Source organism: Castor canadensis, chromosome 8, assembly GCF_047511655.1.
Source record: "Castor canadensis chromosome 8, mCasCan1.hap1v2, whole genome shotgun sequence".
Lineage (NCBI taxonomy): Eukaryota > Metazoa > Chordata > Mammalia > Rodentia > Castoridae > Castor > Castor canadensis.
Window position 1 is genome coordinate 19209424 of NC_133393.1, and position 24068 is coordinate 19233491.

Consider the following 24068-nt stretch of genomic DNA (forward strand, 5'->3'; position numbering starts at 1 on the left):
CCCTTGTGACCTAGTCACCTACCAAAGCCTCGGCTCCTAACACCATTGTTTCCATATGGATTTTAGGAGGATACAAACATTCACACTGCTATGGGACACAAAGGGACCAGATAGTGTGTTACAGGACCTCATTTCCAATTCAGAGAGGTAATAATAACAACAACTATAATGATAGCAAACTTAGAGTAGGGTGACAACAATCTTATGGTCAGAGGGCTTGCCTAGCAGGCCCAAGGCCCTGGGCTCCATCCCCAGCACAGGAAAGGAGGGAGGGAGGGAGGGAGGAAGGGAGGAAGGAAGGAAGGAAGGAAAGAAGGAAGGAAGAAAGGAAGGGAGGGAGGGAGGCCCAATTTTGTGAAGGAGGTATTAATACAATCAGCCCCATTTTACAGAGTAGGAAATCACTGCTTCCTGTCTTTCCCAGTCTGGCTGCTCCACCTGGAGCATGTCTGTCTGTCAGGGTTTTTTCCAGTGTGTGGCATCCTGTACCATCCCCTTTGCCACGGGCTGGCTCCCTCCTGTCTGGATGTGAACTGAACCATCTCTCTTCTCCCTTCTGAACTGTGTATTCTACGTGTCTGTGTCTGAGGATTACAGATGCTCTTCAGCTTACCACAGGATTTCATTGCGATAAAGCCATTGGAAATTGGACCGATCACAAGTCAAAAGGCACTGAACACTGGAACCTAGCCAGCAGCCTAGCTTAGCAGCATAGCACACTGTAGCCTCGACTGCTCACCTCGTGATCGTGAGGTTGCCTCTGCCCAGCACCCTGGGAGAGGTCTGTGCCCATGTCCCTAGTCCCAGAAAACCAAAAGTGAAAAATCAAAGGACACTTTCAACGCTTAGCTCTTTCTCACCATCACAAAGTGGAAACTTGGGAAGTCAAACGATTGTAAGTCAGCACTGTATGTGTTGCCTCCTGTGTCCCACTGATCTTTCTGGCAGGTGTTTTTGACTTTGTTCATATTGGGTGTGGGCACTGCTGTGTCTTCTCACATGACTTGCCATCCAGACAGGGTTCCTTCAGCTCACACTTGGTGATGGGTTTTGGAACATAAACATGTGGTTCTACATTTAGCTCTGTTATGTGTCGCCTGTCGGTCCAGTCTTTTGTTATGGTTTATGAGATCATGTGTTATAACTGTGCATCCTGCATTTCAGTTCTGCCTCCTGGTCCTGGCTCAGCTGCTGTCACCACACGCACAGGTGACAAGGAGTTGAGTGGGATGGAGTTCTGTGGTCCCTCACTAGAGACCTTTTTGCCAATTGACCTCAGTCCTCTTGTTGACCTCTGGGGTCAGCTGGTGAACTACTTAGGTTCTACATAATTGTTATCATCCAGCCCATGTTTCCCCATCTGGTCCTAAGGACATCAGGAATATGGTCAAATGTCTTGTCAGATGAGGCTCTGAACTTGGTGTCCAAAATTCTGTGTTTCCGTGTCAGCTGTGGTATTTTCTAACAGGGTGACCTGGTGAGGAGGGTACTTGTCTTCTCCAGGTCTCAGTTTACTCATCCGTAAACTAGGACAAGGTGGTAGATGGTAACTAAAGTTATGCTTTTGAAAATGCCCAGAAATGTGTCATTGCCCAGCTTGAACCTGGGCACTGTCACAGTTGGAGATCATGTCAACTAAACCAACTCTGGGTGACACAAGGTGAGTCCTAAGTGGTACCATGCACAAATCTGGCAGAGGGTGTTTCAGATGGAGGAAGCAGCATGTGCAAAGGCCCTGAGGGGGAACAAGATTGCTGCTTTGACAGACAGAATGAAAGCCAATGCACCTTGAGGAAACAGAAGCGCAGCGGTATCCTTGCTTCCCCCAGCAGCTCCGCTAGGAGCATCCCAGTGGTGGCACTGGGATGTGAGTGCCGTCTTCTGACTCCAGATCCCTGCCCAGCCACTGACGTCCACAGTGCGCTTTCCTGTCCAACAGTGAATGTGTATGGGCTCCAGCCTCCCCTACCCCCTTCACCCCAAGATAGTGAGTATTTCTCTGTAGTACAGAAAAGTTTGCTTGAGTCAGAGGTTGGAGAGTCCAGACCAAGCCTGTCTCAAAAAAAAAAAGGCTTTTCTAGTAGTCCTGAGGCGAGGTCCCCTGGTGGTCAGTAAGTTGACCAGCTGTGCTTTCCTGGTTGACTGAACTGAGAGAGCGTGAGCTGCCACCTGCCCAAGGGGTGACCTACACAGGTTTGAGTGAGCTGATTCTGAAGTGCTGGCTCAGAAGCAGCTCGCTCATAAAGGCTGCTCTTCCAAGAAGCCCTCAGTGAGAGAGCCGTGCTGTCCCAGCGGGAGGGGCCACAGAATCTTTAGGTTCAGACATTGTCATCATTGTCATGCCATTTGGTAGGGCAACATGGTGGACAGGTGGTTCTGGGCCCTTCCATGAGTCTTGGGTGCCTTTAGGGTAGAGCTTACTCAGCCCTCTGGTCCTACAGCCTGGAAGGTAGAGGAGGGGAGGAGGGTGCTTTGCTGGTGGCTTGGCAGCCAAACTGGTTGGCCAAAGGGCCATTCCCCCAGGAGCTGGGGCCACTTAACAGATTATATGGAACAATGGCTAATTAGGATCTAAGCTTTTTGGCAGGAAGTCTTTCATTAGAAGCTTGGTGAAAGTTCTCAGGCACCTGGTGTCTGGGGATCTGGATGGAGCTTTCTCTGTCCAGGCTTGGGAGGCCTTTGGAGCCTGGGTCTCCCCACTCACTCAGTCCCCCAACTTTACTCCTGCCCATCCACACCTAGAAGCTTTAACAAAACAGGAAACAGTGTGGGAGGTGACCAGGCCCAAAGACATCATGGTTCACTGAAGGAGTTGAGACAAGCCCTTCCCTTCTCTGGGCCCGGTTTTCCTCATTGTGCAAGGAGAGGATGGTCATAGAATTCCAGACTCCTCTAGTGAGACAAACCAAGAGAACTTTCCAAGACCCTAAATGGCAGCTGGCCTGGCACAGAATCAGACCCTCCATGCCTCTCCCCACCCTCCAGGTCTCCCTTTCTCCCCTTCTCCCCACTGGGCACACACCAGCCCCTGTCCCCAGGGCCAGCTTGAAAGGCCCATTCTCTTTTCCTGTTTCTTTTTGAGTCAGAGCCAGCTCTCTGACCTCTAATTTTCGTCATGATGAACGTGATTCTTGAGGGGCCAGGGCTGGGCTCTGCAGTGAGCTTTTAGAATCCCCAGTTAAGGAGCCACCAATAATATATGAAGATAACAGGAGGCGCCCTTGCTGGCAAAGGGTGAGCACCTGGGAGGTAGAGCACAGTCTGTCACCAGCTTCCTGTCCTGGCCAGCACAGCCGCCAGCCACGGGGCCTTGCAGCTGAGGGGATGACTCCATCCAGCTGCAATGTGTAAACAGGCAAGAGCTGCCTACATCAGGGGCCATCACGATTGTTCAGGCTTGCAGAGAGCCACCCACTCGTTACTGAGGCAGGGGACTGAGGCGACACCACAGGATGCCTGGGCTCCTAGTCCTCCTCCATCATCTGCTGAGAGAGCCCTGGTGGCCTCCTGGGAACTCTGCTCCTTAGCTGTAAAATGGGAACCACAGTAGTGTCACCTCTGTGGGGTCACTGAGGGGACAAAACAAGATCATGAGTGTGTGGAAGTGTTTTGAAGATGAGAAGTCACTGCACGAACAGGAGGAGGAGGAGGATTTGGTGGAAGGGAGAAATCTGAGAGGGGGCGTTGACAGGTGAGAACTAGGGCACTGCTCAGGCTGGGAGCCCCACCCACCTTAATTAGGTGCATGACCTTGGTCAGAACTCCCCAAACCCCTTCCCCTGCCTCTGCTTTCTCACTGGTGAATTGAGACGATTTGATTTCTTCCAGCTCTAAAATCCTCAGGTCCTAAGTCGACTTGTCAGTCAACATTTTTTTTCTTTTGGTGGTGTTAGTGTTTGAACTCAGGGCTTCGTGATTACTAGGCAGGTACTCTACCACTTGAGCTAAACCTCTAGCCCTTTTGTGCTCTGGTTATTTTGGAGATAGGGTCTCACTTTTTGTCCAGACTGGCCTGGACCGGAATCATCCTATTTTACTCTTTCTGCAGTTGGGATTGTAGGCACCACCATGACCCCTTTTTTTTTCTGTTGAGATGGGGTCTCTTATGAACTGTTTTTGCTTGGGCTGTTCTGGAACCTTGGTCCTCCCAATCTCAGCCTCCCACATAGCTGCAATGACAGGCACACACCACTGTGCCCAGCTATTGGTTGAGATGGGGTCTTGCAAGTTTTTTGCCCAGGTTGGCCTGGAACCACCATCTTCCCGATCTCAGTCACCCAAAGTAGCTAGGATTACAGATAGGAGTCACTGGCGCCCAGCCCAATCAGTACTTTTTAAATGATATCACAGGAGGCTCCAGGACTGTGTAGTCCCATTCCTGTCACCCCCTAGCTGTGTGAGCTAGGGCAAATCCCTCAGTTTCTTTGAGCCTTTTCTTAGATTACTCATTTGTATAATGGGAATAATTATGGCACTACCTCATAAAGTTGTCACGAAAAGTAAATGAATCAATATCCAAAAAACACTTGGAGCCTGGCACGTAGTAGGGCTACATGAGGGTTATTACCAGTATTGAAGACCAGCTTGGTAATGGATGGCATACAGGGCTTCCCACAGGTTCCCTCCATCCTTTCTCTGAAGAAAGGAATGACCCTCTGAGGAGTTAGCAGCAGAACCCAGGCAGGTTGTGGGCTTATGGCCTGACCACCCTACTACACCCCGACTCTGGGCACCAGTGCCTCCCAGCCGCGGGCATTTAAGGGGAGTTGCCTCAGGTGCTGGGAGATGTCCTGGAGCTGTCTCTGAACCCTGAGCAGGTGCGCTGTGAGGAAGAGGAGATGATGCAGGTTATAAAATCTGATGCAACAGAGAAGCAAAACAGGTTCCTTCCTCTGCTCCGCCAGCCAGCCAGCCTGTCTGAGATGGGGCCGAGCTGCCAGAGTGTTCTGCAGGCCCTGCATCTCAAAGTGGACAGAACTCATTCATGGCCTTCTTGCTAACTGAGATCTGGGGTGATGGGGACCTACGTGGCATGAGTGGCCTAGGGAGGATAGGGCTGGATCTTAACTCAGGACCACTTCATGGGAGCAAAGGGTCAGCCCTGCATTTGCCCCTCGGCCTCACCGCTGTGCGGATCTGGAAAGAAGCCACTCAGATCTGGAGCTTTTAGGGGGCCCCAGCATGGGGGACCTCTTTGGATGGAGGACAGAAGCTTCTAAGGAGTGGAAGATGAGCAGGAAAGAGGAGCTGAGTGGAATGTTAGCATTTAGGGACAAGGACAAATTCAGAAACATGGAAGACACCCTGGGTGGCTGGGGCAGGGTTTGAACTTTAGAAAGAGCCAGATGGGGTGTGGTGGCACCACCAAGGGGGAAAAAAAAAAAAAAAAGAACCAGTGTGTAATCACTAATTTACAGAGCCCGTCTTCTGTCCCAGGCTCTCTTCTAAGTGTATTACATAAATTAAATCATGTAAGCTCCAGCAACCCTTTCATGGTCATGTATGGATAAATTGTTATTCTCAGACTGGAAGCCTGTCTCAAGCAGCAGACTGCCTGCGTGACAAGCATGAAGCCGAGTCCAAACCCCAGTACCACCACCAACCCAAATGAAACAAAGTCTCTTAGCCCTGTTTACAGAAGAGGAAACAAGCACAGAGAGGTGAAGGAACTTGGCCGAGGACACATAGCAAGCAACAGAACCAGAGTGTGAGCTTGGGAAGCCTAGCCCCAGACTCCACACCACTAACAATTCCTTCACCTCACTTCGAGATCTGGCAAACCTGCACTCTGTCCTCAAAGCCAGAATTGGGGTTCTTTTTTTTCTTTTGGTGGGACTGGTCTTTGCACTCAGGGCTTGGCACTTGTAAAGCAGGCACTCACCACTTGAGCCACACCTCCAGTCTATTTTGCTCTGGTTATTTTGGAGATGGGGGTCTCGAGAACTATTTGCCCAAGCTGACCTCACACTGCAATCCTCCTGATCTCTGACTCCCAAGTATCGAGCATTACAGATATAAGCCACCATGCCTGGCAGTATCAGGGTTCTTGAAGCTTCTTGAAGACGTGTTTCTCTTGAGAAACTGGTCAAAATCATGGCCCTCTTCCCAGAAAATACAGGCTGACATTTGCATTCATCTTTGAGGGATCACAGACCTGCCAAAGCCGAAGTGAAGAGCCTCAAACCCTGGTCTAATTCAGTCATTGTCCTCCCCACAGGGCCCTCCCCTGGCCCACATGTGGTTGGGGCCTGGAGGGCCACTTTCCCTGAAGGGGAGGGGATGAGAGCCCTGGTCCCTGAGGTCCCTACTTGAGGCCCTTAGATGGGACAGGCCTGCCAAGACTCTGTATCCCAAGGGCTGTCTGGGGATGTTGGTATCCTGGCAGCTTGAGTAGGAGTTGTACACAGTGAATCTGAATCTGAACAGAATGGGGTGGAGGACAGGGACTGCTCTTGGTTTGTTTGAGTTGGAGATGGTACCTGTATGGATGCATTTGTGAGAGATGAAATACCAATCCCAGCAGGAAAGAGACTTCTCAGAAGGTTAACTGGGAGATGTTCACAAAGGGGTTTCTCTCAGAGGCATGGGCCATTGAGGAAGTACATGGGATTAGTGTGTCACCTGGCCTAGCCCCAGCAGGGAGCTACTGACCCCCAGACCAACAGGAATAAGGGGCGGGGTGGGGGGGAGGTGCTGTTGTCTATGGTGGAGGTGGAGCTGTCTTCCTGTCCTCCCAGAAGGGGGGGGGGGCCCTCCCAGAACCCTTCTCCCAGCACACCCCACCCCCAGGGCCACCCAGTGGCCAAACCCAGCTGGCAGCCAAAGGGCAAGGAGCCAGAGGCTGCTACAGGCCAGAAGCAAGCTCCTGTGGTGTGAGGTGGAGCAGAGGGACACAGACTGGGGCTGGGCGGTGCAGGGCAGTCCAGGCACCCTCCAGCCAGCATACCAGGCTGGCCTCCTTGCCAGCCAGGACCCCCTCTGAGTAGTGAGGGGTGTCTCAAGAGAACCCTGCCCCTGGCAGTCTCATAGTGGGGTGTGGGGCAGGAGGACCCTGCATGTGACCTAGATTCTCAGCCCCAGCCCTGTTCTCGTCCACATGGTGTGACACGACCTGCCCCTTCCAGCTCTCATGTATAGCAGAGCCCCTGGGGGTCAGTAAAGTCAGTTCCCAAAGAAGGTTCAAGTGTGCCTCCCCTGCGAGGGTCTCCCTGGAACTGATGCTTTGTAATTAATGTTGCTTAATTGGTATTCTCCTGGAGGCTTAGTCATAGAGATCTTAGGGGCCCCTGAGAGCGTCTTTTGTGGCACTTGTCAGACGCTTTCCCACTGAGTTCTGATGCCAGGGATTAGAGGTGAGCGTGAGGTGGGGGTGAACACTGTCATTTGCAGGCTTCTTTCTCCATGCCGCTGGGGTCAGGGAGGTCCCCACCTCCCTGACCACCTAACTCCTCCTCAGTCCTCACACCACAGCCTGCCCAGTCTGCACCTGCCCACCTCACCAGCATGCCTCCAGGGCGCTCTGCATCAGCTCCCCTGCTCATTTCTGAGTTTCCCTCAGCTTTTGTGTATGGGAATGCCTGTGCCAGTCGGTGGCCTGCGCCCCACACTTCCAGCTGCATGGACCACCCCCAGCCTCCCCTCCTGGAATTCCAATGTGTGGACACAGGGGTTGCTAAGAATGGACTAGAAGACGGCTGGGTGCTGCTGGGCACCTGGCAGAGTAAACAGGCTGGGGAGGCTGCAGGTTCTGGGTGGCAGAAGGGTTAACACCTCCCCTCCTGTTCCGGATGCCGGGGTGCTAACACTTCATCTGTCCACATCCCTTGTGGCTCCAAAACTCCGTGACTCTTTGTAAAACCAAATACAGCAGCCAAATTGATTTTTTTTCTTAACATCAGTTCACTTGTGTTCTTGGGTCATTAACGGGGGTGTACATTATACCTGACAGGAACCTGGTGGCTTCTTGGATTTTTAAAATCCAAGCTTTAGCATTTTTTCCTCACTGTTATTAGTCCAAGTAATGAAGGCCATAAAACATCCCTAGTAACTCCCTTGATTGTGGATTTTGCGGTTGTTAGGGATGTGCGTATGTTAGGGATGTGCGTATGTTAATTGCCTCTCAGTCCTGTAATCCATCACTGCCTGGCCTGGCTCGCAAGCCCCTCGCCTGCTCCCTAAAATGTCCCCCCCCATCCCGTTTCCAGGGGAACTCCGTTTCCTTCCGAGGCACAGATCAGCTCTAGGGAATTCCCTGTGTTGAAGCTTCAAGTGCCATTTTAAAAGCAGTGACGTTCTTTCCCGATGGGTGTTTTCCCATGGGCGGGCAGGTGGCCTGAAAGAGGGGGCGTATGTCTCAGTTCTGCCAAAGGGATGTCACCCCCACTCCCAGGAGCTGGAGGAGGGAGGGCAGGGCAGGGGGAGGGGCCGAGATCTAGTCCTTGGGGAGGAGTCTCTGAAATCTGAGCGTTTACCTGGAAGATTTTAGGAGACATCTCCCTTTTGTGTGAAGGCAGGAGGTATAGAGAATTAGAACGGGGGAGAAGACCCCAGGAACTCCTCTAGAACAGGAGTGGATCTGTGTAAGGTTGTGAATTCAGGGAGTGAGACAAAAACCCAATCTTATTCAGCCAGTGGCCTCACCATTGCCTGGCTCTGTGTGTGTGAAGTAGACCTGTGTGTGTTTGATTTTTGTAATGTTGGCTGGCTCCTTGCAGATGGATGAAAAAACAATACAGTGGACTCTGGAGCGCCTAACTGTGTGACCATGGGCAAGTTACTTAACCTCGCTGATTCGGTTTCCTTACTTGTGCTGACACTCAGGATTTTTAAAGAGCTGAATAAGATAACCCGATTATCTACTGAGCATTGAGTAGGGCTCTGTAAATGTTGCCTTCCTTCTGCCGTGTTCTCAATCACTAGGAGCCGAAACTCCATTTGTTGGAGTCACCTAGAGAACGTTAAGAAGCATGGTTGCCCGCCCTGCCCACAGAGACTCAGATGGAATTGCTCTGTGGAGGGGCTTCATTGGGGGTACTTTTAAGAACCACCTGTTAAAGGATGGATTTTTCAAAAAGGTAAATCTCACTCCCAGACAATGAGCAGATGACAAACACTCATTAACTTGTTCATCAGTGAGGAAACCAGTAAGACAGTACTGGTCCAGTGAAATAATTGGGACAACACACACATCCAGGCAATCAGGAATTCTGAAATAAATTTACAAATACATTAGACTTGCCAGTTTGCACAGGGCAATAACCAGTCGCTTTCACGGTACAGAACCACTTGTATTTCTGCGCACAAGAGCCGCTCTGTATATTTTACAGAACGGTTCCAAGACAATGGCCGGAGCCAGGCCCTCTAGAATTAATACCTGCCCCAGTGGGTGACACGGGACACGACATCAGCTTTTTAGTCCATTTCAATGTCTTTCTCACACCCCCAGGAATTCGGAGTTGCCTCACCTGCAGTAGAGAACTCTTCAGGTTATGTTCTGTGTGTTTGTGTAGCCCAGTACTGCCTGGCCTCAGCAAGGGCTTGCAAACTGTTGTGTAGGACTGAGGATATCACTCAGTACATGAGAGGCCTGGGTTCATCCCTAGCACCACAAAAACAAAATAAAACAAAACCCACAAAACCTGTTGTATAGTACTTGAGCTGAATTGAATGATAACGTTAGAAAGGAAGCAGGACAAGTAGCCAGGCGTGATGGTGCACACCTGTAATCCCGGTGCTGGGTCGGGGGGCTGAGGTAGGAAGATCGTGGGTTTGAGGCCAGCCTGGGTTACATAGATAGTTGGAAGCCAGGCTGACTTATGAGACTCTATCTCAAAAAAAAGGAAGAAGGAAAACAAAGTAAGGACAAGTAATACTCTCCATTTTCTAGGTGAGGAAAGTGGTTCTGAGAGGTTCTGACAACTCACACACCTACACATCTAGAGGCTGGGTCATGGCTCAAGTGGTAGCATGACTGGCTAGCATATGCAAGGCCCTGGGCTCGATCCCCAGTTCCCCAAAATCATACAAGTAGCTTGTGATGAAGCTGAGACTCAAACCCATTCATCCACTTCCTCATTCAACCATAATCCATCTTTGACTCGTGGGTACCAGCTGTATCCCCGTCCTGGAGGCAGGAGCAGAAGCCACAGGAATTCCTTCCCCTCCCCACAGCCTCTGCAGTGCCCCATGATGTAGAGAGCCCGGCTGGCACCTGGGTTATGCCTTGAGGTCAGTGAGTCTGAGCTGTGTGGCCCTCGATGAGTTACTTAACTTTCCTGTGCTTCTGTTTTCTCACCTCTAAGATGGGCAAGACCGCCACCAAGGCTTTGTGTAGCAATGCAGTGGCATGATGTATTCCAAGCTGGCCCTGGCGTGCCGCATGTGCTCAGCAGGCGTTGGCTGTCTGTGACTCTGTGTTGGACACTGCATCAGGTCGTGGGTTACAAGGGTGACAGGAACTTGGATTTCCCACTGCCTGAGACGCTTTCACTCCAGTGGGGGGCAGAAAGAGACTTCTAAGTCATTATTTGGATGTTTCAGATCCTAGAGATATGAGGGGGGTCACGGGGAGCAGGTGTGGGAGGAGACACTTAACAGCTGGGATTGGCAGGGACCGGGTTGGTTCAGTGAGGGGTGAGGGACAAGACACTAAATGTACTGGGCTTGGGGCCCTGAGTTCAGTCCCCAACACCCCCCCCCAAAAAAAATAGTGGTAAATCTAGGGCTCCCCTGGACCATGCTGCCTTGTGTGGTGTAAGGCTCCCTTTGTGGGTTTCTAATTTAATTCAGGGTACAGGGACACTCCAGAGAGGTCCCAGGTAACCCAGGCCTTGTCCTCCACATGTGCTAGCGTCTTCCTGGACTGCAAAACCCATATCAAGGAAGAACTAGCCTCAGGATTCTTTGGGATTTTTGGCAAATACCTTCCAGTTTAAAAATGCATTCTAAACCAGGTGCCGGTGGCTCACACCTGTAATCCTAGCTACTCAAGAGGCACAGATCAAGAGGATCGAGGTTCAAAGCCAACCCTGGGCAAATTGTTCCCAAGATCCTATCTCAAAAAAACCCACCACAGAAGAGGGCTGGTGGAATGGCTCAAGTGGTAAGCGCGCCTGCCTAGTAAGTGCATGCTAAAATTTAGGACAGTGAACAATCTGTTTACCATATTCTGTCTTGCACCTGCCCGTCATATCCGTTTTGAGACCCCAGGAAATATTATAAGGAACATGGCCCTGACTTCCTAGAGCATAGTAAGCAGTGGCTTCTGGCTTTGTTCCCCCCCCGCCCCCCACCTTTTTCAGTACTGGGGTTTGAACTCAGGACCTTGTACTTGCTAGGCAGGAACTCTTCCATTTGAGCTGCACCCCAGTTCTCTGCCTTCAGTTTGTTTCTCAGGCAGGGTCTTGAGCTTTAGCCTGGGCTGCCCGCGGACCTTGATCTTCCAGCCTCCGCCTCCTAAGTAACTGGGATTGCAGGTGTGAACCACCATGCCCGGCCCTTTTTAAAATAAAATTCTCTCCAGGGTATTGAACAGATGCAGAGGAGAGCCACTTTGATGGGATTGTTGGCTGGAGTCATGCCCACTGCCTTGCCATGGCAAGGAAGCCTTCGATGAACTTGGAGCTATAGTCCTGTCCCGTAGTTCTCAAGGAGGGGTCCATGAACCAACAGCACCAGCATCACAGGGGAGGTTCTGTAAAATGCAGGTTCTCAGGCCCCACTCCAGACCTACTGAATGGGAACCTCTAAACGTGAGCCCCAATCTGCATTTTAACAAGGCCTCCAGGTGACTCTGAGGGCCAGAGATGGACAGTGATGCCCAAAGTCACTTGGGAATTTAACGGGATTCAGTTATTATCCATTGTGTGCAAAATTCTAGACTACCTCTTCAAGGAAAACCAAGAAAACTAAGTCTATGTATTAGTCACCTACTGCTGAGTAACAAGCAAGCCCAGAATTGTACTTTAAACAACAAGAAAGAAATCTGGGCCTTGGGCTCTGGGTCTCCCATGAGGCTGCAGTGAAGGTGTTGACCAGGGCCTCCATCATTTCAAGGTTTACCGGGCCAGGATTTGCACCCAGCTCACCCAGAGGTTGATTTACCTTCTTTTAGATGAGTGGACCACCAACTGTGGTTTCTCACTGGCTGTTGGCCAAAGGCCTCTCTCATTTCCTTGGCATCCTCTGCAGAGGGCAGCTCACAAGGTTTGCTGGCCTCATCGAAGAAAGTGAGCAGCACAGAGCAAAGAGGGCCACCAAGAAAGAAGTCACAGCCACGTGTAACATAATCCTATGACATGTGTGATGTTGTGGTCATTAGGAGTGGCCACTAACTATATCCAGCCCATAGTCCACTGGAGGAGGCACTTTTAGGAGGATGCTGCTCTTACGTTTACAAGTAGGGCCTCAAATAAGTACACTACTAATAGTGGAGCCAATCAGAGATGAGCTGTAGCCATGGGTGGGCCCAAGTTCAGTGGAGGCTCAGAGAAGTCAAACTCTGGTTGGAGGAATTGGGAATTTTCCCTGGAGGAGGTGGCATTCTCAAGGGGCCTTGGCGGCATGGAGGACACACTCCTGGCAGGGAAGGTGGCCAGGTGAGGGCCAAGGTCATCCCAGACAACCACACCGTCCATGGGTGGAGGGAAAATAAGCCTGACCATAGGTTGGAGCCATAAGGTGGTTTCTGTTCTTATTTGGTGGAGCTCACACCTGGACCAAGGAGGGATGGGGGCAGGAACCCGGAGAAAGCAGGACTTTCTTAACTCCTGGAGCCAGGACAGAGGGACCACAAGCCTGGTTCCATCCCCTGCCAAGCCTGTCTTCTCTTGCAGTTTGGACGCACCGAAGTCATCGACAACACGCTCAACCCTGACTTTGTGCGCAAGTTCATCGTGGATTACTTCTTTGAGGAGAAACAAAACCTCCGATTTGATCTGTAAGTGAGAGCTGGAGCTGGGGAGGACAAAGGCTGGGAGGTGGGCAACAGGACTGTGGCTGAGCTGGAGGAGCTGTGACACTCCTCAGGCAGCATAAAAGTGACAATTACCTGGAGGCCATCCCCAGCCCTATCAGGACATGAAAAGGGGGTGGGGGAGCAGGAACAAAGGCGCCTCTCCCCAGTGTGCCTGGATTAAGTACAGGGAGTTGGGCAAGCTGCCTGGCTCTCTGGGATGTCGACTGAGCAAAGATGTTGGGTGACTAGCTCCACCTTCATGTGTCCTCTCCCCTGGTAACCAAGAGGTACCCTTGGTAACCTAGGTACTCCAGGTAGCCCTGGAGGGGCAGGTCCCCTTCAGCCTTCCCCTCTTGCAGAGGTAACTTGGTTGAAGGCATCTGCCCATCCATGGGAAAGAGGGTGAGGCCCTTGCCCATGTTAAAAGAGCAGGGTGGGTTTGGTCTTGGTGATCAGCCCTTTTTTGTGATGGAGTTTTTTGAGATAGGGTCTCGTGGAACTATTTGCTGGAGCTGGCTTCAAACCACGATCCTCCTGATCTCTGCCTCCTGAGCAGCTCGGATTATGGGTGTGAGCCACAGGGGCCTAGCTCGTTTTTCAGTTTTTAACAATGGTAACATATAGCCAGTGAAATGCACAGATCTTAAGTCTACCCCAGAATGTGTTTTGACACCTGTTCACACTTGTGTCAAGGGACAGAACATGGCCGGCACCCCTTCAGTCATTTCTCCTAGAATCCCACAGTATGAGAGCCTGTGTGGGGTAGGAGGCCCTGACTACTCAAAGACCCTGTGAGGGTTTCACAGGATGTCCTCACCTGCCTTCCCTGCTTCTCTGTGTTCCCTGCAGATACGACGTGGACTCTAAGAGCCCAGATTTATCCAAGCACGTGAGTCCTCCTGTGACTGCCTGAGAGTCCGTGGTTCTTAAATGTCAGCCTCGGGCTTCAGTGTGACAATGTGTGTCTGATGTCGCGACTTGTCATTTCACAGCCCTCATGCTTCTGGGGTTTAGGCGATGAGGGAGGTGGGGTGGCTGTCAGCAGAGTGAGTGATGCTGGTCTTTTTTGGTTCCTGGGTCTGCAGGATTTCCTGGGCCAGGCCTTCTGCACCCTCGGAGAGATTGTGGGGTCCTCTGGGAGCCGTCTGGAGAAGCCTCTAACGTAAGTGTAGAAAACCACTCACCCTGTCTGGGTGGTGCCCCTGGGTGCTGCCTACTCTTATGAGGGCTGCTTGAGGATTAGAGCAAACATGAGCCTGCCACAATGGCATTTGCAGGGGGATTAGGGACAAGAGGACCCCATGGCCTGGCCCTCACAGGAGGTCTAACCCAGATATCTTGGAGGGAACTCCAGCTGGGTTATTAGAGCACCATAATCCTGAGAAGGCCAGAGACACTCTAGTCCATTTCCAGCTCCACCTCTGTCATTATTTGTGGGAAGAAGCTAAAGACCAGAGAGGGGAAGTGACTTGCCCAAGGCCACACAACAAGGAAGTGAGAGGCCTCAAACCTGGGGACTCTTCTCACATAGCATATTCCTCCAGATTGTTCCCACCATGTTGTACGCCTGCCGTGGGCGGGAGGGTCTTCCCACCCTGCCTGGACAGCCAGCGTTAGAGCACCTCCATGTGCTCCTAGGGGACCGCTGTTTCTATGAGCAGGCTCTGGCCTGTGATGAGGACTCCAAGCCCTCTCAGCATGGGGCCTTAAGATGACTCAGACCCCTGCCAGGGCTGGCCAGGTAGTACAGATGACCGCTCCTGTCCCTGTCCCTAAGGAAGCCCTAGGGTCAAAGCCCAGGCATGAGCAGCCTAGAGACCAAGACAAGCGTCCAGGCCACAGGGCGGGGCAGGCAGGAAGTGGAGAGATCAGGCTGGGCAAGGCATCAGCCCCACTCCACATGCTTCTGTCAGGTTCCCAGTGGACTCACTTCCCTTACTCTGGTCCCATTTTATTTAACTCATTTATGTTTTTCACCAAAACAACAGAGATTTAACTTACAACTGCAAGTCAAAGGGGACCCAACGAATTTATCCAGCTTACCTTCCGCCTTTAAGACTGAGATTACATCATCGCAGACAAGTGAAAGTCAACTCCACTTACAAATGCCAGCAAATACCCAGCTTTAGTAAAACTGTCAGAGCATCCAACAAATCTACAATGAAACACAGCCATTATAATCCAGGGCATGAAGAATTTTTGTGCAGCAATAAAAAATGGAATTTATGCAGGAGAAATAACAATTGATCATGAAGTCAGCAGCATCACAGTTACAGCACTCAGTTATCTTTCTTATCCTCTTTTTCTTCTTCTTTTTTTGTGGTGCTGAGGTTTGAATTCAGGTCCTACTGCTTGCCAGGCAGGTGCTCTATGCTTCAGCGTGCCTCTGTCCCCCATCTTTTTTTTTTTTGAGATAGAGTCTTACTATGTTGCTTAGGCTGGCCTTGAACTTGCCCAAGTTATGGAACCTCGAACTCTAGACTTTATTGAGAGGATCCTCCTGAGGGTGAGTGTTGGGATTACAGGTGAAAGCCACCATGCTTGGCCATATCTAAACTGTTCTCAAGACATGGTTATAACAAAGATATCCATAACTAGCTAGGGTTATCTTAACCTGTTTTTGTTTTTTGTTTTTGTTTTGCGTTAACTGGAGTTTGAACTCAGGACCTCATGCTTGCTAGACAGACGCTTTACCAGTTGAGCCTGTTTTTTTTTTTTTTGTGATACTGGGACTTGAACTCAGGGCTTACACCTCGATCCACTCCACCAGCCCTTTTTTGTGATTTTTTTTTTTCAAGATAGGGTCTCAAGGACTGTTTGCCTGGGGCTGGCTTCAAACCTGGATTTTCCTTATTTCTGCTTCCTAAATAGCTAGGATTATAGGCATGGAGCCACTAGCGCCTGGCTGTTAACCAGTTTTAATTGTAATGTTATGTTCGTTCTCTATCTTGGCTGGTCTCCCAAGAGTGAGAGCAGGGGCTCAGGACCATCTGCCCTTTTTCTGGTTCTCATGTCAACCATATTCTAAGAATAGCCCATCCTTGGCTGCCACCCCCACCCCCACCAAGGCTCTACACAGAGCTGGAGATGGCAGGAGTGGGTGGTCTGTGCTCTCCAGTTACCACTTCCCTGGGTTCAAAGCCCACTAGTCTGTTTCCTGCCTGCTGTCAACTAGTCCACCTTTGGTGGAGGGCACACCTGGGGTAAGGGACAGAGGGAGCCTGCCTGCAGGAGATGGCTTTCTAGCTGAGTCCTAAAGGATAGGCAGGATGTAAAACATGGAGGTTACTAGAAGTGCTGGTGGGAGAGGTGGGCCTTGCACCCCCACGGAAGATTTCTTGCATCCAAGTTTAGTTGTCTCCATGACTAAACCCCACTGCCAGCTCCTGCTTACCGAACATCTGTTATGGGCCAGGCTCAAGGGCCATTGTGGCTCGTGAAATCTGGCCTTCCATGTCCATGGTTCCACATTCACAATCAACCAGCTGTAGCTCGAAAATATTTGAAGTAAAGTTGTATCTGTACTGAAGATGTACAGGCCTTTTTCCTGTCATTATTCCCTAAATAATAATACAGTGTGACAACTCCTAAGTAGCATTTGCACTGTAGTAGGTATTGTAAGTGACCTAAAAGTGGCTTACAGCATGCGGGAGGCTGTGTGCAGGTTCTGTGCAAGTACCATGTCACTTTACAGGAGGGACTGGAGCAGCCAAAGATTTGGTTATTTTTGGTGGGACTGGGGGTTGAACTCAGGACTTCTTGTTTGCAAAGCAGGAGCTCTACTGCTTGAGCCACACCTCTAGTCCTCTATTAGCTTTTTTTGCTTTAGTTTTTTGTTTGTTTGTTTGTTTGTTTGTTGAGACAGTCTCACTATGCAACCCAGGCTGGTCAGGGGCTTTCCATCCTCCTGCCTCAGCCTCCCATGTGCTGGGATTACAGGCATGCCTACCATGCCTGACTGCTGACTATATTAGTTTACTAGGGCTGTTTTAGCAAACACCACAGACATATTGAATGGCTGAAGTAACAGACATTGTCACCATTCTGGAGGCTAGAAGTCCAAGATCAAGATGTGCACAGGGTTGGTTTCTTCCGAGGCCTCTCTCCTTGACCTGTGGATAGCTTTCCTCTTTCTCCTCCTTATGTCTTCACATGGCTGTCCCTCTGTCTGTGTCTTCGTGTGTTCTTAAAAGGACACCATCATGTTGGATTAGGACCTACCTATGTGACCTCATTTTACCTTAATTATCTTTTTAAAGCCTAGTCTCCCAATTCTAAGGTATTGGGCTTAAGACATTAATTGACACATGAACTTGAGGGGGCACAGTTCAACCTGTACCAGGACCTCCTGTGACCCTTGCAGCAGTCTCCCCCATTTCACAGCCTGGACACTGAGGTCCAACAAGGTGGACCTGCAGTTCTCCACCTGTAGCAGGCATTAGGGTCACGTGGGGTCCACGTGACCAGGCTCTGGGTTTCTGATCCTATAGGTCTGGGTGGGCTTTCCCAGGTGACCCCACTTTGAGAACTTTGAAGGTAGATTAACTTGCCCAGGTCTGGAAGAAAACCTCTCCCCTCCCTTTGCCTGTGGCTTTTGGTCCTATTTTTTTTTTTTTTAGTCGGTACACCTTGAGTCACTCCACCAGCCCTTTTTTTGTGATGGGGTTTTTCGAGGTAGGGTCTTGAGAGTTATTTGCCTGGGCTGGCTTTGAACCGTGATCCTCCTAATTTCTGTCTCCTGAGTAGCTAGGATTACAGATGTGAGCCACCAGCACCCAACTTGATCCATTTTAATGACCTCCAGGACAGACACCTGCTTCTAAGCATCAAGGTCTCCAAGGTCGAGTGCTCTGACCTTTCTGGCCCAGGGTACTGGGCTCATGGCAGACTCTCTCTCCACAGGATAGGAGCATTCAGCCTGAATTCCAGGACCGGCAAACCCATGCCAGCTGTGTCCAACGGGTAGGTCACCAGACACCTCTGGCCCTGGAGTCCACTGACACTCACATAGTTCCAGAAGGGGCACCTGAGTCTGGGCCAGTTCCTGATTCTGCTGTTGAGAACTCAGCCCTGGTCAGGGAGACAGAGGGTCCTGGGTTCCTCTGTGGGGTCCAGGCACTTTGGATCCTGATGGAAACTCCCAGGCTGCAGTTGGCACTTCCCCCATCTGGGTCAGAGCTGGAGGATCCTGAGCCCCAATGCCTCTTGGTACTTCAGGGAGCAAGGCTCAGAGGTAGGAGCCCTTTCCAGGAATTAGCAGGCCTGGGCCCTCTCCCCTCCCTCCTGTCTCTCTGGCCCCATTCGCCCACTTCCCATCACCCCCTTTTCCTCCCTTCTTCTCCCTCCCCCCACCTCAGTTCACTCCATGGTTTTCCCTGCTGGAAGTCAGCCTCCTCCTTGCCACAGAGCAGATTCAGATCAACACCCCTTTCTGCATTTGCTCACTCACTGTTAGGGCCAACCCCCACCCCGACCAAGTGCTTGGCTGCCTGCTGGCCAGTGTGGCCCCAACCCTCCCTCTAGCCTTCACTTTCTTTCTCTTGCCTCTGCTTGGAAGAGAGCCTGAAGGTGCCTCTGGCCTGAGGGCCATCTGGCTAGCCTTGCAGCCCCGAGCCACTCTCAGCCCAGGACTTACAAGGAGGGTAGATACCAGCAAAGTCAGAGATAGAGGCAGGAGAGGGAGAAAGTCCAGAGGAAGGAAAGTGGCAGAGGAAGAAAGGCTAAGCGGTGGGAGCAGGTTGGGGCTAGAGAGGAGGAAAGAAAGATCAGAAATAGAAGAAGTCCTCAGAGGCAGAGCGAACAGATGGAGAGACGGGGTGGAGGAGGCTGGTGTTGAGGGTTCTCTCTGCCTGGTCACACAAGCATGTCTTTACTACCAGGGAGGATCAGGCCAGTGAGTGAGGTAGGGCTTTGGGGCCCTCAGCTCAACTGCCCACATCTAGGGGGACAAGCTGGCAGCACTGCCCTCTGGCCAGGATAGAGGGGGCTACACAGGTGGTCTCTGCTCTGCTCACCTGGTTTGGAGGGGATCTGGGCTATCTGTCGCCCCCCAGGCTGGCTCCCCTTCCTCCCTGGCCTCCTCTATTGGGAGCCAGTTCCTCCAAAAGCTGGTGCTGGGAGGAGTTCCAGCAGTGGTTCTCAAAGTCTGTTCCTCCTGGCCTGGTGGAGGTGGGGATTAGGTTTGACCAGCTCTGCACAGCTGTGAGCAAAGGGTGCAGGGAGGAAAATGAAGGTGTTCTTCGTGCTGAGCACTGCATGCATGTCCATAGAAAATGGATGCTACAGTCACTCATTTGAGTGAGGAAAGTCACACAGCTGCTGCGGGGTCCCAAACATCAGGGTGGAATGGTGGGAGGCATGCCTTATGTAGGGAAGGCGCCTCACTAGTGAATAGCTATGGTTCCTGTCCTGTTTGCCCACCTCACTGAAGGGCTGCACACTTGGCTGGTATCTCTCTACCCCAGGGAGACCCCAGCCAAGTAATTCAAGGGGAGGTAGCTACAAGCCTTGCCCCCTTTGGTGCTCTCCCTCCTGTAATAAGTCAGAATGGCCCAGGGCTGACATGTCCCAGGACTCTGGGGTCAGCTGGTGCTGGGTGGGGTGGCTAGCCCACGAGGTCTTTTGCCCACAGAAGTGGTCTTTGCATGGGAAGTTTGAGAACCACTGGTCTAGAAGCCTCCGGGTGAGTCTGGATGCTGTTGCAGTTCTAGAACCTTCACACTGAGTTCCCTGGTGGGCTCCGGGGGCAGGGGGCGGGTAGCTCCGGGCCATGGCCTGGCCCAGCATGCAGTGCACTAGGCTGCACTGTCACAAGCATTCCCAGAGATTCCATCTTCTCAGGAGCTTTGGGCAGATCCCTGGTGGCAGGGGGAGTGCGTGGGGAGGGACCAGTGCGGGGCGTCAGGACTGTGTCTCTGTCTGGCTTCCCATCTTTCCTCTTCTCTCCAGTGGTGTCCCAGGAAAAAAGTGTGGCTCCATCATCCTATCGGCCGAGGAACTCAGCAACTGCAGGGTGAGTGGCAGGGGGACCCTGGGGCAGGTCCCACTGAGGTGGGCATGAAGGAGCACAGGCCACCTCCTTGTGGCCTATGATACCAGTGTCCCAGAGGGACCTGAGAGTAGACAGGGCTCCCTGTGAGCTAGAAGGCTCCCTCTTTCCTGCTGAGCAGACAGAGGTTCTGCCTGCTGTCAGCATGGACATCTCTAAACCGGGATGGGCTCCCCTGCTACCTTGCTGGGCTCCTTCCAGGCCCCATCACATGTCCTGCCTTGGCACCAACCCTGCTGACGGAAAGGCCTTTGCAGTCCTGGGCACTTCACATTTGGTTATCATTTTTTGCTTTTTTTTTTTTTTTTTTTTTTTAATCTCTAAGGCTTTGGGTCATTGTCAAGTGACAGGCATTTTACAAAACTCATCACTGCTCCTGACAGTTGTCTTAAGAGCTAGGAGTGAAACGCTAGTCCCATTTTATGGATGGGGAGTACAAAAATGTTTCTCTCACCACAGACGAAGGGGAGTCATGGCTAAAATCCAGGTTAGGCTGACTCTAAAATCTGGGCTCATCCCCCAAACCACTCAGGCTGAGCACCCTCAGGTCAGTTAGCAGCCCAGGGTAGAAGGGCTGGGTCCTGGGGAGGAGAAGAGAGGTGGAACAGGAGGAGGGACTGAGTGCAGTCCAAGGCCAAACCTGGACCAGGGGAACAGGGTTGCCCTGTGGCTGGGAGGAGTGATGAGGAAAAACAAGGCTGTTTTTTTTTTTTAGTAGTACTGGGGTTTGAACTCAGGACCTCACACAGCACCTGCCTAGCAAGTGTGAGGTCCTGAGTTCAAACCCTAGTACTGAAAAAAAAAAAAAAAAAGGACCTCACACTTGCTAGGCAAGAGCTCTACCACTTGAGCCACGCCCCCAGAAAGAAACAAGATTTTCTGACCTTATAGGGTCAGATCAGTGATATGTCAATATCTACCAATTACAGCACAAAAATTCAAATTCTGCATTAATTCATTTAAAATAACAATAGTTGAACACATTCGGATTAACAAAAATAGCATTTTCTGAGAAGTCAGTATTTTCCAAAATGAAAACATTTTTTTTTTCCCCGTATTGAGGTTTGAACTCAGGGCCTAAATCTAGAGCCACTCCACCAGTCCTTTTCTGTGAAGAGTTTTTTCAAGATAGGGTCTCGGGAACTATTTGGGCTGGCCTCAAACCTTGATCCTCCCCCTCTCAGCCTCCCAAGTAACCAGTGCCTCGCTCTGTCAGGTAACATCTAGAAAGCTCTGCCTCACGTTCTTAAGACAATAGTTTTGACCCCCAGTCCCCACCGTCCCCCAGAGATCCTGGTCCTACCTTTTGAACTGTAGGTACAGAGGTGTAACAGGATTAGTTAGCATTCATTGAACACTTACTCTGGGCCACCTGTATTGTCAATATGTATTGACTTATTTATCTGATATATTATACTCGGATGTTCTATAATATCTGATGGATTGTGATCCTCAGTTTACATAAGGAAACTGAAGTGACTGATCCAAGGTCATATAGCCACTGAAAAAGAGAGTTGAATCCAGACAGTCTGGTTGGAGTGTCAAGGTCTCTAACCACTAGGCCATGGCCTGCTTCCAGGGGTTTACCAGTTGGAGACTAAGATGTGGGAAAACAGAATTGACAGCACAGGGCCAGACAGAGATGACTGCAGCTGCTTGTTGGGGTGAATGTCCTGCGTGTCCCTTACCTCTGGCGATGGGCCTGAGTGGCAGCAGGAATAACCCACACAGCACGTGTGCCCCAGCTCAGGACTGCAGTTGGTGTTCACTGAGGCTGTTGTGAACATGTGACTGGGTGAACAGGAGACGCAGCCTGGAAACTCCTATACCTGTGCCCGCTGAGGACCTGGCTGCTCAGATGAGAGAAAGATGGAAGAGCAGAGCCCACCTGCTACTGGGACTGATGGGGGTGCGGTGAAGGATGAAGGATAAAGGACAGGGGACTGCCCAGAGGTGCCTCTGAGAGGTGGGGTCTGAATCTCTGAAGCCTAAACTCAGTTTCCCCAGGTTCTAGCCCCGCAGGTGACTTCCTCCTGGTTCAGAATTAAATAAAATAATATCCAAAGTGAATGCACTCTGGAAATTGTAAAACACCAGCGCTTGGTGACTTCAGGCTTCCTCCTCCTTCCCCTCTCCTCCTCCCTTCTCCATCCAGGGGTGGGAGCTGTTCCCCACCAGGGGGCCAGGGGCTGTCAGCTCCTTTTCTGTGGCACTTCTTTGGCTGAGCTCTGTCTTTCCCTAGAATCCTTGCAAGGAAGGGACTAATTCGAAGCATCTGGCTGAATTAAAGTAATTACATCTGAAGGACTTGGCTGTGCCTTTCCAGCTTGGCGTTCAGCGGGAGGATCAAAGGAAGAGCGTGGAGGCTGGGAGAGGGGCCCCACAGGGCTTCCTGCCTGAGTGAATGGTTCTGTAGCAGTAGACAGTACCTGCCTTCAGGGGACAGAGACTTCGTGGGTGGGTGGGGATGGTGAGAATTAGGATTAGGGTGGACTCCAACATGACACCAGCTAACTCAGAGGTGGTGGAACAGCCTTTCTCATCTGACACTTAAACGCCAAGAGAGTTCCTGCAGTGAGAATTTGATCCAAATACTGAGTGGTGCTTGGTGCTGACAGGCTGAGCCTAGGTCCCCAGGGGCTGCTCAATCACCCAAATTTTATTATGCCCAGCAGTGTCACTATTGTGACCAACAGCAATCCCATCCAATATCTGCTTACTGAGGTCAACCCTCCTGCCTCCATCTCCCCAGAGCTGGGATTACAAATATGCACCACCATGGCCAGCCTTACGTTCTTTCTTGATTCTTTTGTTGTTGTTGTTTGCAGTACTGGGGTTTGAACTCAGGGCCTCACACTTGGTAGGCAGGTGCTCTACCACTTGAGCCACTGTGCCAGCCCTGTTTTTTTTTTTTCTTTCTTTCTTTTTTTCTGTCTCCCTTTCTCCCCATCTCACTCCTCAACCAGCCCTGTTTTGAGAAAGGGTCTGGCTTCGAACCTTGATCCTCCTGATCTCTGCCTCCCAAGTAGCTAGGATTACAGGCGTAAGCCACCAGCACCTGGCCCTCTTTCTTGATTCTTATCACAGGACTGGGGCCGGGCTGGGGGGCAGATGTAAGTGACCTTACATTACACATAAGGAGAAGTAAAGTGTCCTGCTTACGATCTCCAGGATTCTAGCTCACAGCCTGCACTTCTGCTCCATCTCTGCATGGTGTCTGTTTAGAGCGCATCCAGCTCCCCCACTCCCTTTGTCTGCCAGGCACCAAGACACCTGGCTCTGGAGTCAGGACCTCCCCACTGGGACGATGCACAAAGGAAGGGCTGTGTTGCTTCTCCCCAGCCAGGGAACTGAAGCTTTGCCCTGCAGCAGCCTGGGCCTCCCCACCCCTTAGGAGTCCCCAGCCTGCCCGTGTGCTCATCTCAGGTGAGCAGATGTTCTCACTCAATCCCTGTCCCCCACCCTGAGTTCTAATTTAGTGCATGTGACAAATGCCAGCCAGCCATCCTAGTATAGTAGCAGCCATTAATAGGGTCAGAACCACTGCCCGATATTATAAAAAACATTTCATAGCACTCTTTATCCTGAAAGAAAACCCAGGGATACCTCGCAATATGACAATGTAGAAACAGGTGAGAGAGTCCTTGTAGCTTGCTTCCTGGGTGAGCTGGGTCCATGCAGAGAGGTCAGTCCAAGCAAAGGCCCTGGGGTAAGGGTGAGCGATGGATGAGTCTGTAGTTGGGGACAGTAGAAGAAAATTGTGTGAGACCTTGCAGTAAGGAGCTTTGGGGCTTCAGAGAGAGCTCAGTTTTTCCTTATGGGGGATTTGGGAAGGGAAGAGCCATGGGAGGGAGGTGGAGAGAGATGACAAGAAAGTGGTAGGGTGACGTGGGGGACATGTGGAAGGTCCTCTGGTGCTCAGATGTGTGCAGGTTAGGAAAGGTGTGTGCTGTGCCTAGAACAGCGCTGAACATCTTGCATGACGGATAGCCAGCTTTCAAACACTGCCTCTTCAAGCTCAGTGTGTCATTAGTTCTAGAGATAATTTTTCTGTTTTTTTTTAAA

The 24068-nt window shown here is 51.1% G+C and overlaps 1 protein-coding gene across 2 annotated transcripts in view; it reads left to right on the forward strand.

The window, feature by feature from the left end:
- Cpne5 (copine 5) overlaps positions 1-24068 on the forward strand; it is an 83052-nt gene that overhangs the window by 18448 nt on the left and 40536 nt on the right. Inside the window, exons 4-9 of one of the 2 annotated variants that reach the window (XM_074082318.1) lie at positions 12834-12937; positions 13805-13844; positions 14041-14117; positions 17858-17917; positions 19587-19637; positions 19904-19967. In XM_074082318.1, coding sequence (XP_073938419.1) covers positions 12834-12937; positions 13805-13844; positions 14041-14117; positions 17858-17917; positions 19587-19637; positions 19904-19967 — 396 coding nt within the window. The remainder of the gene's footprint in view (positions 1-12833; positions 12938-13804; positions 13845-14040; positions 14118-17857; positions 17918-19586; positions 19638-19903; positions 19968-24068) is intronic. The other variant, XM_074082319.1, reaches the window with a different exon arrangement.